General features: G+C 56.5%; 1 protein-coding gene across 7 annotated transcripts; it reads right to left on the reverse strand.

Moving 5' to 3' along the window:
* Positions 1-256: 256 nt before the first annotated feature.
* Positions 257-9716, reverse strand: RUNDC3A (RUN domain containing 3A). 7 transcript variants are annotated; one of them, XM_025440004.3, is made up of 11 exons: positions 9549-9716; positions 5752-5867; positions 5025-5161; positions 4763-4848; positions 3712-3801; positions 3509-3589; positions 3258-3423; positions 3002-3159; positions 2129-2266; positions 1891-1997; positions 257-866 (listed from the first exon to the last, which is right to left on the reverse strand). In XM_025440004.3, the coding sequence occupies exons 1-11, from the start codon at positions 9653-9655 to the stop codon at positions 724-726; spliced, it is 1329 nt and encodes a 442-aa protein (XP_025295789.1). In that variant the 5' UTR covers positions 9656-9716; the 3' UTR covers positions 257-723. The 7 variants fall into 7 exon arrangements, with proteins under 7 accessions (XP_025295789.1, XP_025295790.1, XP_025295788.1 ...); XM_025440005.3 differs by having other exon boundaries at positions 5025-5158; positions 9549-9715; XM_025440003.3 differs by having other exon boundaries at positions 5025-5173; positions 9549-9715.
* Between the last annotated feature and the right edge of the window lie 2747 nt (positions 9717-12463).

Here is a 12463-nt window from a genome sequence, read left to right on the forward strand (position 1 = left end):
CTTCTCTGCTGGGGGCTAAGCAAATTAAGAGTATCTGGTTAAGTGAGGCATTTACATGTCTTGCTCCTGCTCTGGACAGTCACTTCATACCAAAGCCACCCACTTCTGGGATCATTCTGACCGGTCTGCTCCTGTGGGCACACACCCATTCTGTCTGCCAGCACCTCCGTGCTCCTGGGTCCAGCACTGGCTCTATTGAGTTGTGCCACCTCAGGACAGTGCCCAGTCCCGGCCCCCCCTACAGACAAAGTTGCCCTCAGTCTTCTGGTTTTTATTTACCTGTTCCCATCAGAGCCCCTGCCCCGGGGGCTGAGAGGGGAGGACTCCAGGGAATATACAGGGCAGACTGGAGAGGCAGGGGGTTAGGACGCTGAGGCTGGACCACCAGCTCCCGAGGAGGGTGGTGGGGATGAGCGAAGTCATCCAGGAAGTCAGGAAGTCAGCCAGGTGCCAGGGCCACCAGAAGAATGGGACGAGCTTTCCCAAGGGCTCCCTGTGGCTGTGGTACCCCTGTGTCCTGGCCCAACTGGCTTCCCTTTGCAGCTCCTGCTCCCTTGGGCAGAAAGTTAAAATGGGCAAGAAGCAAAGGGTGCCTTTCGCAAGAGACCCATGGCTGGGTGGGCAGCGTTCTCTGGAAAAGTGGCCTGGATTGGGGAACTCTGAGGAAAGGCAGCAGGTGTCTGCGCCCCTGGTAGGTGGGGCTGGCGCTGCCCACGCCGCTCCTCAGCTGGGACTCAGTGCCGGGCTGCCCTCAGGACTGTCGCTCACCAGGCACTCGTTGGATTTGAAGCTCGCCAGGGACTTGCAGCTGGGGATGGAGGCCAGGGAGCCGCAGAGGCCCAGCATGGAGGGCGTGGGGTCCTTCCCTGGGGAGAGAGGGCGGGTGAGGCCGAGCCAACCGGTCTGGCTGCGTGTGAGCTGGGGCAGGGGGGTTTGCAGGCGAAGGTAGTGGAGGGGTAGCCCCCCACCCGGGAAATTTTCCTCATTTCTGGAGCATTTGCCATTTTCAATTAAACCCTGATAAGCATCTGCCCATGCCATGCACAGTGCCGGGGACACTGTATTGTAATCGTCAGTTTATGTCTCTGTCTCCCCCTGAGGTTCATCCTCTCTGTCTGTTTATTAAACACACGGTGAGCACTTGTTCCGTTCCAAGCACTGGGGATACAGAGAACGGACGAGACACAGTCCCTGCCCTCACGGAGCTCACAGTCTGGGGGGGAGACAGACACACAGACAATCACAAACACAGTGTGGTGGGGTTCCATGTCCATATCCTGCCTTCTCTCAAAGAAGATCTAAAGTCATCCAGTACAGTGTGGTGTTTAGAAAGAAAAGGCGGAAGTCCAGGCACCAGGAAAACTAGGGTAGGGAACCAAGGTGAAGCCAGGGGAGGGCAACACAAAATGCATGCGTTGAAGTCCTGGACATTCGCTTGAAGGGAGCCACTAATTTGGCTCTGAGCTTCCTGGCAGCCAAAGAAAAGGGGGAAACAAGGGTCAGGCAAGCGGTTCACAGAATGCATGAGACAAGAGCAAATCAGTTAGGCAGAGAATTCCCCAAGAATGTGTGAGCCCCTTGAGGATATCATGATGGCAAAAAGCCATTGAACCCCCACCATATGCCACACTAGAATCAGCATCCCCATTTTGCAGACAAGAAGGGCTCAGCAAGGTGAACTGATTGACCAAGCTCACACAACCAGAGGAGGCGCAGCTGGGGTTTGCACTGGGGTCTGCTGAGCACCCCAAACCAAGCTCTTAAGTGCTGAGCTAAGCTCTCTGGAAAGGCTGAATGAAGGAAGGAATTGGCCAGAGTCTGACCGCAGGCCCCAAGGCTTGGCTTCAGCCCTTCTTGGATGAACGTTAGGTGCTGGAATGGGGAGCTCACCGATGGGGCCCCAGGGCTCCTCATCCCGTTTGCCCTCTCCCAGGCGCTGGGAGTCTGAGCTCAGACTGGCTTCAGCTGACAGCGGCTCCGTGCTCATGAAACTGTGTCTGTGGCAGAGCAGAGGGCTGGTGTGTGGGCAGAGGCCTACAGCCCACCCCCTCCCACGCCCCCTGCCAGTGCCCCTCTTCCCCAGTAAGGGCCAGCACTCAGGCCCAAGCTGAGCCAGGCCGAGCCTTACCTCCGGTAGAGCTTGGGATTGTTGGCACCCTCTGCCCCATTCAGCGTTCCCAGGGATGGCCATTGGTTGACCAGGGGCGTGGTGAGGTCTTTGGAACCCTGGGCCAGGGGAACGTGGTCACCGGGGATCAGACCTGTCCTGGGATGGGGAGGAGGGGTCAGGCCTGACTAGAAGAGGGAACAGAAGTGGGGAAGGGGGGCTCAGCAAGGGGTGGGGGCCGGGGTTATGAATGAAATCTGAAGAAATGGGGACAGAATGTTGAGGACCAGTAGGACAGATCCTCCAGATCAGTGGAGGGTACTGAGAGTCAGAGTGTGCTCATGTTGGGGGTTGGAGGGAATAAATAGGATGTTGTGCGAGCAAGTCAGTGATAGAGTGGGTAGAGAATAGAATGGGAATCCTGAAGGGTAATGGAGTATCTTGGGGGATCATGCTGGGAGGTCACAGGATGATTAAGAGGTTTAGGGAGAGAGCTATCAGAGAGATGATTAGTGGGGTTAGGGGTCACTGTGGGATGATGGTCAGTGGTTATAGATCAGAGAGGGAATAAAGCGATCATGTCGAACGTTGCTGAGTAATATTTGAGGTCCTTAGGAGTAATGGGGTCGCGGCAGTAACGTTCTGTAGCCATGCTAGTTGATAAAGTGGGGAGCCGGTTTTGCCTGGGGCGGGTGTCCCTGGATCTTATGTTGAGGGTAACTTAGTTCACTGGGGAGGGAGGGGGTCTCGGGGTGGAGGTGAAGGGATCAGTGGTTGGATGCTGGCGGTTGGTTGCGCTGGCTGCTGTTATCGAGAAAGGTGATGTTAGAGTCAGTGGGGGCGATGTGGTCGGGGAGGCCGGGACGGGGGCAGGGCGGCGGCGGCGGCGCTCACAGCTGCTCCTGCAGCTCCAGGATCACGCCTTCCAGCTCCCGCTTCTCGCGCTGGTTCTGCGCCGCCGCCTCCTCCAGCTGCAGCTGCAGCCGCCGGTTCTCCGCCTCCAGGTCCTTCAGCTGCGACTCGCGCAGGCGCACCAGCTCCTCCAGGTAGCCCTGCGGGGCGCCGGCTCAGCCCGGGCGGCCGGACCATGGGGTCCCAGCGGCCGCCCGCCCGCTCCCCGGGTCCCGCTCCCCCGCCGCGCATCACGCACCTTCTGCGCGTAGACGATGCGGAACTTCTGTTCCATCTTGTGCCATTTGCTGTACCAGCTGTCCTCGTCGGTGACGAGCGGCAGGTACGGGTGCTCGGGCGAGTTGTCCTCGCTCGTACTGCTCTCGGCGCTGTGCCGCTCCTCCTCGTCCGTCAGGTAGTCGTAGCTTGGGGGAACGAGTAGTGGGCACGGCCCGCCCCGCCCCGCCCGCGCCCCCCCCCCCCCCCCCCCCGCCACACCGCGCTGCTCACCTCTGGGTGAACTTTAGGTAGGGTGTGTAATCGATGACCACGGGGGTCTTCCCGTCCAGCACTTCGCCCTTTAGGCAGAAGCTGCAGTGGGGGCCGGGGGAGAACCGCAGGGTTGGGGCGGGTGCGAGCGGATGGGAGTGTGGACGTTCTTGGCTCAACTCCCGCCGCCGCCGCCGCCGCCGCCACCGCCACCCAGTCCCAACCTGAAGTCTATGGCGCTCAGTCCGATCAGCATCCCGGTGAGGACGGTGGCTTCCTCCCGAAGCATGATGGCTCCTGAGTCGTAGAAACGCCTGCGGGGGGTGAGGGAGTGAGAGGGGGTCCCGCTCGAGGAGCTGATGGTGCAGCATCCTCCCAGGGAGGCCCCACCCCTCGGGATTTCGCGCGTTGGCTTGCTACAAACCTGTCCCAGAGAGGGAGGTACCTCTCTCCTGCTCGCCCCTCAGGTGTAGATCTTGTCTTTCCCTCAGAGTGGTGCCCACTGTGTCTCCCATGTATTAGATCGTGTGTTCCCCAAGAATACTCTCCTCCATCCTCTGAACTACCCCTTTCCCACCGAATATGGGGTCATCCCGGTCCGTAAAGTCAGGAAACAAGTTCTAATCATTAGTGCCTGGCATATAGTAGGTGCTCAAAAATATGTTGATGTGAACTCTGAAATGTGAGGACAGACTAGAGATAGAATGGGACAACCATCAGGTTGTACGTGACCACGGAGTTCGGGAGGGGGTATGGGGAGCAGGGGAGACACATGCCCCGGACTGTACTCAGTTTCAAACACATCCTGCCTGCGAACCTGCACCTGAGACCCAATCTCTGCAAACCCACAGTGCGGGGACTGAAGCTCTGCACACTGGGACTCTAGTCCATGGGTGGCAAGTACAGACTTCTTGTCACTGGGGAGTAGGTAGGGCTCTGTGTTATAGGTCATGGAACAATGCCAAGAGGTAAAATGATACCATAGTTGAGGCTTGTTCAGAGGTGTGTCTAAGGTTAGAGCTGTGCATGACATCAGTACTGTGGAGTGATGGGAAAGAATGAATTTGACTTGGAAGAAATGGTGGTGGTGCTAAAGGTGTGTCCTGGGACCAAAAGCTCAGTGGCCAGAGGGGGTAGGGGGAAGGGAGCTAGCAGTGCATGCTGGGAGTTGTAGTCCAGGTACCAGAGGTTGCTCCAGGAATTTAAGGCTCAAACATGTTTAGGCAGTGAAGTGCACACTGGGCGTGTGGTCTGAGCTGACTAAGAGGGCCTGACCTGGTGGTCCGGGTGTCCCGCAGAGCTGTGGTGATGTATTCCGACATTCGCTTCTCCATCAGTGCCACCCGGATCCATGCCCGGCCCTGGAAAGACACTCTACTTGTACACCACTGGGTGGTTGCTCTTCTACCCGGTGCTGGTAGGCAGAGTTGAAGAACAAGGAGCAGGCTATACACCCACCCACCCACCCACCCACCCACCCCACCCCAGCTCCCTGCAACCAACAGCTACCCTGGCCCTGTCCACCCAGGCCCCTCACCTTGGCTCGGGCGGTGCTGATGTTCTCCATGTTCTCAATGCTGCTCACACAGTTGTTGGGCACTTTGCTGCAGGCCAGCCGGATATAGTCCCAGAAGCCCCGCTGCCCGTCTGAGCTGAACCAGCTCACCGGACCTGCTGGGGCACAGGCTGAGCCAGGGCAGGGAGGGGGCTCAGCAAAACCAGGGAGTTTGCAGAGGGTCCATGTAATGGGGTATGTACACACATGCATAAGTATAAGCAGCCACGCCCGCCCACAGTTCCTACCTTTTTTTTTTTTTCCTTAAGATTTTATTTATTCATGGGAGAGACAGAGAGAGAGGCAGAGACACAGGCAGAGGGAGAAGCAGGCTCCACACAGGGAGCCCGACATGGGACTCGATCCCGGGTCTCCAGGATCACACCCAGGGCTGAAGGCAGGGCTAAACCACTAAGCCACCAGGGCTGCCCCACAGTTCCTACCCTTAAGCATGTACACACATATGCATGTACACCAGGGACACACTGGCATGGAACTGCACACCTGCTGGTGGGGCTTGTGGGCACCCACTGTATGTGGCCAGAACACTCCCTCCCCTTTTCCCAGCTGTGTGCATGGCCCAGCCATATGGGGGCCAGGGTCAATGATGGGGTACAGAAGGCCATGAGGTAGATCAGTGTGGGTAGCTGGAAGCTAAAGGCTGGGAGTTGGGAGGGCTGGACAATGTGGGACAAGGAGCCAGACCTACCTTTGAAACGGTGGCTGAGGATCTGCTCTAAGATGGCTGCAAAATTCACAAACTCCTCGGATGAGTCATCGATGGGCTCCGCTGTGTATTTCTCCAGCAGCGTTTTCACAGAGAACCTGGTAGGGGTGGGGAAAGGGGGCAGTTGGATGTCCAGTGAGATGAGGGTAATGGTGGTAGAGGAGGGGTGTTAGGCAAAGAGAGGGATCGAAGGGCAGAGAAGAGTTCATGAAGAGCATGGGCGTGGTGGGGAGGCAAAGGAAAAGAAGATAAGAGACAGGGGAGGTATGCAGTGACTGCAGAGATACTGTGACATGTGAGTGATACTGATTGACAAATAGGTGACAAGAGGTGATGGCCAGAGAGAGGAAGCTTCAGGAATAAGGCATGCGAGGAGACAGGACAATAGGTAGGAAGATGAGGCACCTAGAGTCGGGGTGGGGGTGCTGTCCCAGAGCCCCTTCCTTGCCCATGCTTTGGAGTTACATTTTTGATGTGTGTGGGTTGGGGGTCACCTAGGAATTAGAAAGTGGGTTTGTGCCCCTGCCCTGAGCTGTCTTCTGCTACTGCTAGAACAAACTTCAGTCCCTTCTGGGGGGGTCACCTGTGCCAGGGCATGTGAGTTGAAGCTGAGCACATGGAGCGTGGGCATGCAGGGGTGGCCAGGTGGGCTCTTAGCACCCGGATGCCCCCCTTCCCCCCTTTCCTTCCTAGCTTGATCGCCCACACACCAGCTGCCCAGTACCAGGCAGTGCAGAGCGGGGCTGGGGCGGTGTGTGTGTGTGTGTGTGTGTGTGTGTGTGTGTGTGCAGGGTGTGGGTCTGACACACGCTCTGGGTGGGAGGGGGCATTGGCAGCATATCACTGGAAGGGATCTTTGGGGCCCAGACACCTGGCTTCTCAGAGAGGAAGGGAACCAAGGGAAGCCAATGGGGCTGAGAACTGGAGCTCAGCAGCCCTCATCCCTCTCTGCATCCTGCTTGGGGCCTCAGCTACCTCTGCAGTCCCTACCCTGCAATCTCCACCTGCCGTCCCTGCAGTGGGGTAGGGCAGAAATGAGGACTCAGCTCCCAACATCCCATTATTGCCCTTTTGTGGGTGGCAGGGCAGGAGTGGGGTATCCAGGGATATGAGGGCTGCTTGGAACTGTCCTTCCCCGCCTAAGCTTATCAAGCCCTGTAATGTGCCAAGCACTGTAGTTTGCATGTATTACTCATCCATCCTTACAACAGCTCTGGGAGGTAGGTCCTCTTATCACCCCCATTTTACAGATAAGGTAACCTAGGGTTCAAGAGGTTGACTGATTTGGTCGGAGTCACACGGCTTGTGAGGAGTCAAGTATGTATGTCTGATTCCAGAGCCCTTGCTCTTTCTGCTACATCTTGTGGCTTCCTGCTGGCTGTCACAATTACCAAGGCCTGGGAGCAGCCCCTGCCTCCTCTGCCTTCCACTCTGCAGGCTCCAGCCCTTAAGCACTGGCCTCTGAGGCTCTCAGGCCAATGGCAGAACTGAGCCAACGGACATCCCTCCCTTCTCTTTGGGCTTAGAGCTGGTCTGGCCTGAAATCAGAGCCAGGTCAGTTTTGGGGTTGTAGTAGGGGGAGGCAGCCTGGTGGACTCAAATCCTGTTTCCTTGTGATACCCCTGTGGCCTTGGCCAAGTTATTTAATCTCTCTGAGGTCCAAACAGGAATAATAGTATCTGCCCCAGACTCCAGGAAGGACTAGGAGAAGGGGCATGTGTAGAGGAGATTGGGCAGGGGTGGCAAGGAACTGGGCCGTTAATGGGAAGGTTGGCCCTGCCAGGAGGAGTCCGGTTTGGGGCATTAGCTGAGCCTAATTATGCAGCACACACCACCCTTCTTGATATTTTCTGGTCATCTGGGTCAGCTCTCAGTGGGGGTCTGGGGCTGGTTTCAGCATGGCAGCCATCTGCCATCTATCCTCAGGGGTGCTGCTGAACTGGCCATCGCCCCCGGGAGCCCCATGGTGTGCTCCCTGTTAGGAGGTGCAGTGGCTGCTGCAGGTTACCATGGAGACAGGGAGGCCAGGGCCCAGGGGAGCCCTTGGCCTGCTAAAGGGAACTGTTCTGGGAGCTGGAGGCGAACCACATGATGGTGATGAGGTGGCAGAGGCCTGAGGGGTTTCTGAGCCTTTGTCATGCTCCCAATCTCCCCTAAAACTCTATCCCTCACACCCCGGCTCTACACCCACTTCCAATCCACCAGAACCACTCCTTCTCCAGCCTAGGCCAAAGGGAGCTCCCCTCGTTCCCCATACACAGGGGAAGGCAGGCAAGAGAAAGCAGCACGTTCTTCTCAGGGACAGGAAAGGTATCATCAGGACAGGGCTAGTTCTGTGTGCCAGGCACTGGGCTAGGCTCCTCCATGAATTATGCCATCGCTATTCCTTGGCGTGGCTGTTACATCTACAGTGGGGATGATGAGGCACCCAAGGCCCAGAGTGGTTAGGAGAATTCCCCATGGTTGCACAGCTAATAACTGATGAAGTAAGAGCTTGAGCCTAGGATGCTCTGGCCCCAAAGGCAGAAACCTTTGTTTTATACCACACTGGCAGGGTTTGAGGGGTGAGGGTGGAGGCATTGGTCTGTACTTTGGCCCAGATGGGCCAATGCTACACTCATTCCTTCTATAACATCCCAGGCATTTTTACAGAGGTCTGATGTGAATAGCTCTGTGCCAGGGACTAGGATATAATGGTGTGAGACAGATGCTGTATGGTTGGGTGTGTGCTCAGGAACCTGGAAGGAGCTGTGGGAGGCAGGAGCCAGGGTATCAGGTAAGTGCTGATTCCTGGGGGAAAGAGGAGGGCCGAGGCCTGTGTGTGGGCAGGTGGGGGTGGCAAAGCAGGGCAGCTGAGCCCTGCACCTGGAGCACCTTGCCCTCAGAGGTGGCTTGGGGGTGGGGGAGTTGCAGATGGAGAAGGCAGCTAGCAGGGGGTCCTAGAGGGAGAGAGGAGGGCAGGTGAAGCTGAGGGACAGTGGCTCAGCAGCTGGCCGCCCCTGGCTCAAGCAGGGAGGGTGAGTCACTGCGGGGCTGAGGTGGGAAGGTTCCCTTCCTGGGCCCCCCAAAGCAGATGAATCTTCCCAATACTGCGACAGCCCCACCCTCAGGGACCAGTGGCCCTGCCCTCCTCATCTCCTCCCTTGAACCCAGGAGACCTAGGCTTCTGCAGGCAGACCCTCAGTCCTTCCCATGGCAGGCACAGTGCCCCTCACCTTGCCTGGGTGCATTCAGGGGCTTTGCCCACACCCCAACTTGACCCTGCCACAGGCTGCAGCTGCCCAGAGATGGAGGAGGGCACCATCCCTGCACCCTGACTTGAGCATAGGAAATTCTCTCAGGAAAGCCCCACCCCGGAGAGGCCAGGCTGACAGTGAGGGTATGCTTGGAGGGCCATCACGCGGCCACCCGGCCACCCGTCAGTTCTTTCCTGCCCACCCCGCCCCCGCCCCCAGCAAGGGAGCCAGCCATCCCTCCCCCTCCCCCTCACACAATGTCACTTCCTGGTGTTCACAGGAAGCTGCAGTGCCAATTAAACACCCCTCACCCCCCAGGCCCCGGGCTGGGCATAGGCCTTACTTGGCCTAGAAGGGTAGGGACCAGACCTCCAAAGCCCCTCCTGGTCTGGGCCTGAGGGACAGCCGATGCGCTCCTCTTAACTCTGCTTCCTCCCTTTCCTCCGCGGCTGCCGTGCATCCTCCGGCCGGCACGCTCAGTCCATATTTCCGCAGCCCGGCCCGACGCCTCTCCCTGACCACCCCCCCGCCAGCGGCGCCCACCTGCACACGGTGATCAGGTTCCTACGCTCCACGGCCACATTGCGGGAAGACGCTTTCTTGGAGGACAGCCCCAGAGCCATGGTGGTCTGGACAAAGCTCGCTTCCATCCAGATGTGCGGCCACTGCTGCCGCCACCAGCTGCCCCCCACCCCGCCTGGCGCCCCGGCCCCCTCCCCGCCGGATCACGGCTGGGCCCTGTGCCCGCCGGGGCCCCTGGATCCCTGCACGGCCATCCCCCTGCCGCTGCTCCCGCTGCCCGGCCCCCCGGCACCCTCCCCCGGCGACGATTCCAGAGCAAAACAAGGCCGGGGAGGGAGCTCTCCGAGGTGCTGAGCCGGGCCCGTCACCCCCTCCCTTAGCCGCCCGCCCCCCTCGGCCGGTGACGTCAGGGCCCTCGGGCCCCGCCCCTGGCAGGCCGGCCACCAATCCGCAGAGGATGCAGAATTTGGGGGTGGGGGCTGGGGCCCGAGGGAGGGCGGAGGGGGTCCCCGGAAGAGGCAGCGATTGGAAGGAGTAAGAGGGGGCATCTGGCCTGTTCTCCACTCCCACACTCAGGGCTGGGGACCCCTTGCCTCGCGTCTCTGAGTTCTGACGACTGAACTCCCTGTTTCTGACCCGTGATGGGTGTTGTCTCAGTTTTCCTCCTGCTGCCAGGGAAAAGAGGTCCTCACCCTCATCCCAGCCCCGCCTCCCTTCAGTAACGGCATTCTCAGCGAGACCCGGCCAAGTCTATGTCCAGAGAGCACAGGTGGCCCTTCGTGCTACTAGGAGGCCAAGGAGCAGTGGAGACTGTGTACCTGGCGTTTGACTTGTCAGCGCCAATGGATGGATTCAACTGCTCCGGGGGGGCGGGGGGGATGGGAATCCAAAATAGGCTGTAGGAGCCCAGCGCCTGGAACCACTCAGGACAGGGAGACTGGCCTGGCAGCTCCCGGCGGGGGCTCTGTGGAGGATCCCAGTAGTAGGGCTGGTGTCCACAGTGGTGCCAGGGCACTGCTTTCTCTCAGAGTCCTACCCCCTCACATCATCCCCAGGGTAGCTGGCTTGAGGGTTAACCTCATGGCTGCCAGCATCGCTGCATGGTGCCATCAAATCTCTCAGCAAGGCTAGGAGGTCCCCCAAAGCTGATTGCATCTTTTAAGGGAAGGTGGAATAAATGGATTCATAGTCTGGCTTTCCTGTCACCCTTTGCCTTGCAGTTGTTCTCTTATCCCTGCTCTCACCTGCTCTGTTTCTCTACTCAATCTGTTCTCTTTCACACACTGAAATTCCCAGATCCCACAGAAATCTTTCTGTGTTGATTAAGAGAAGGTCCACCCAATTTCCCTCTCTGGCTTTTGGAATGTTCATCCTAGGGGACATGTCTTCACATAGATTTAGATGTGCACCAACATCTGAATATGATCAGCAGGCAGGGACCCTCTGTTAGCACAAACAGAGGAGGAAGAGAAAAAAAGGCTATATAAGTTCACAACCCTGACCTGACTCCCTGGGGGCAGGGGGAAGGTCCTACATCCCAGCGCAGATCTCATGCCCACTCAACCTCAGCCTCAATTCTTGGCTTCTGGGACCTCGGATTTGGTCTTTTCCATTCCTCCTTTGCTCTTTTCCTTTTACCTCACTTTTAGAAGCCACCCCCGTTTTAAAGATTTTATTTATTTATTTATTCATGAGAGACACACAGAGAGAGGCAGAGACACAGGCAGAGGGAGAAGCAGGCTCCCTGCACGGAGCTGGATGTGGGACTTGATCCCATAACCCCAGGATTGCTTCCCAAGCCTAAGGCAGAAGCTCAACCACTGAACCACTCAGGTGTCCTTATTTCTTAGATCTTTAAAGTGATGACACAGGTGTTTGTTTTGCAAATATTCTTTAAACTGCAAATAGTGTTTTATATGCTTTTTTGTGCATATAACATATCCTGCAATTGAAAATCAAAAGACCATCAAGATTGGCATCGGCTATGTATCTAGAGGCAGGAGGATGATAAGAGGGGCTTCTAGGGATGCCCGGGTAGCTCAGCGGTTGAATGTCTGCCTTCAGCTTAGGGCGTGATCCCGGGATTCCGGGATTGAGTCCCACATCCAGCTCCCTGAAGTGAGCCTGCTTCTCCCTCTGCCTATGTCTCTGCTTCTCTCTCTCTCTCTCTGCCTCTCATGAAAAAATAAATAAAATCTTAAAAAAGGAAAAAAGATATAAGAAATAGAAAGTTGCCAAGAACTCAGGGCTTCCCATATACTTCTCCCAGATCTCATCTCCATCCATACCCCCAAGAGATAACCACTATCTTGACCTTTATGATAATTATGTCCTTGCTTTTCTTAATAGTTTTATCACCTATGTGTCTATCAAAAAAAGTACATATAGTTTAGGGGCGCCTGGGTGGTTCAGCTGGTTAAGCATCTGACCTTGGCTCAGGTAATGATCCAGGGCCCTGGGAACGAGCCCCGAGCCCCACGTCGGGTGCTCTGCTCAGCAGAGAGTCTCCTTCTCCTTCTCCCTCTGCCTGATGCTCCTCTTGCTTGTGGGCTTTCTCTGTCAAATAAATAAAATCTTTAAAATAATATCTAACTTAATGTTTCTTTATTAAAAGAAAACTCTTTCTATATTACTCTTGTTATTCTTTCTATATTATTTTCCTTGTATACTATTCCAATATATGTCAATACTACAGTTAATCTATTCTATCACTGAGGGTAACTTTGTGTATCAGATAGAACCTAATAAGAAAAATAGAAATCACATTATGTATTTCAGATAGAGGAGATTTATTTTTAAGAGATTTTATTTATATATTCATGAGAGACACAGAGAGAAATGCAGAGGGAGAAGCAGGCTCCCTGTGGGGAGCCCAATGCGGGACTTGATCCCAGGACCCCACCATCACGACCTGAGCCAAAGGCAGACACTCAACC

Source organism: Canis lupus, chromosome 9 (genome assembly GCF_003254725.2).
Source record: "Canis lupus dingo isolate Sandy chromosome 9, ASM325472v2, whole genome shotgun sequence".
NCBI lineage: Eukaryota > Metazoa > Chordata > Mammalia > Carnivora > Canidae > Canis > Canis lupus.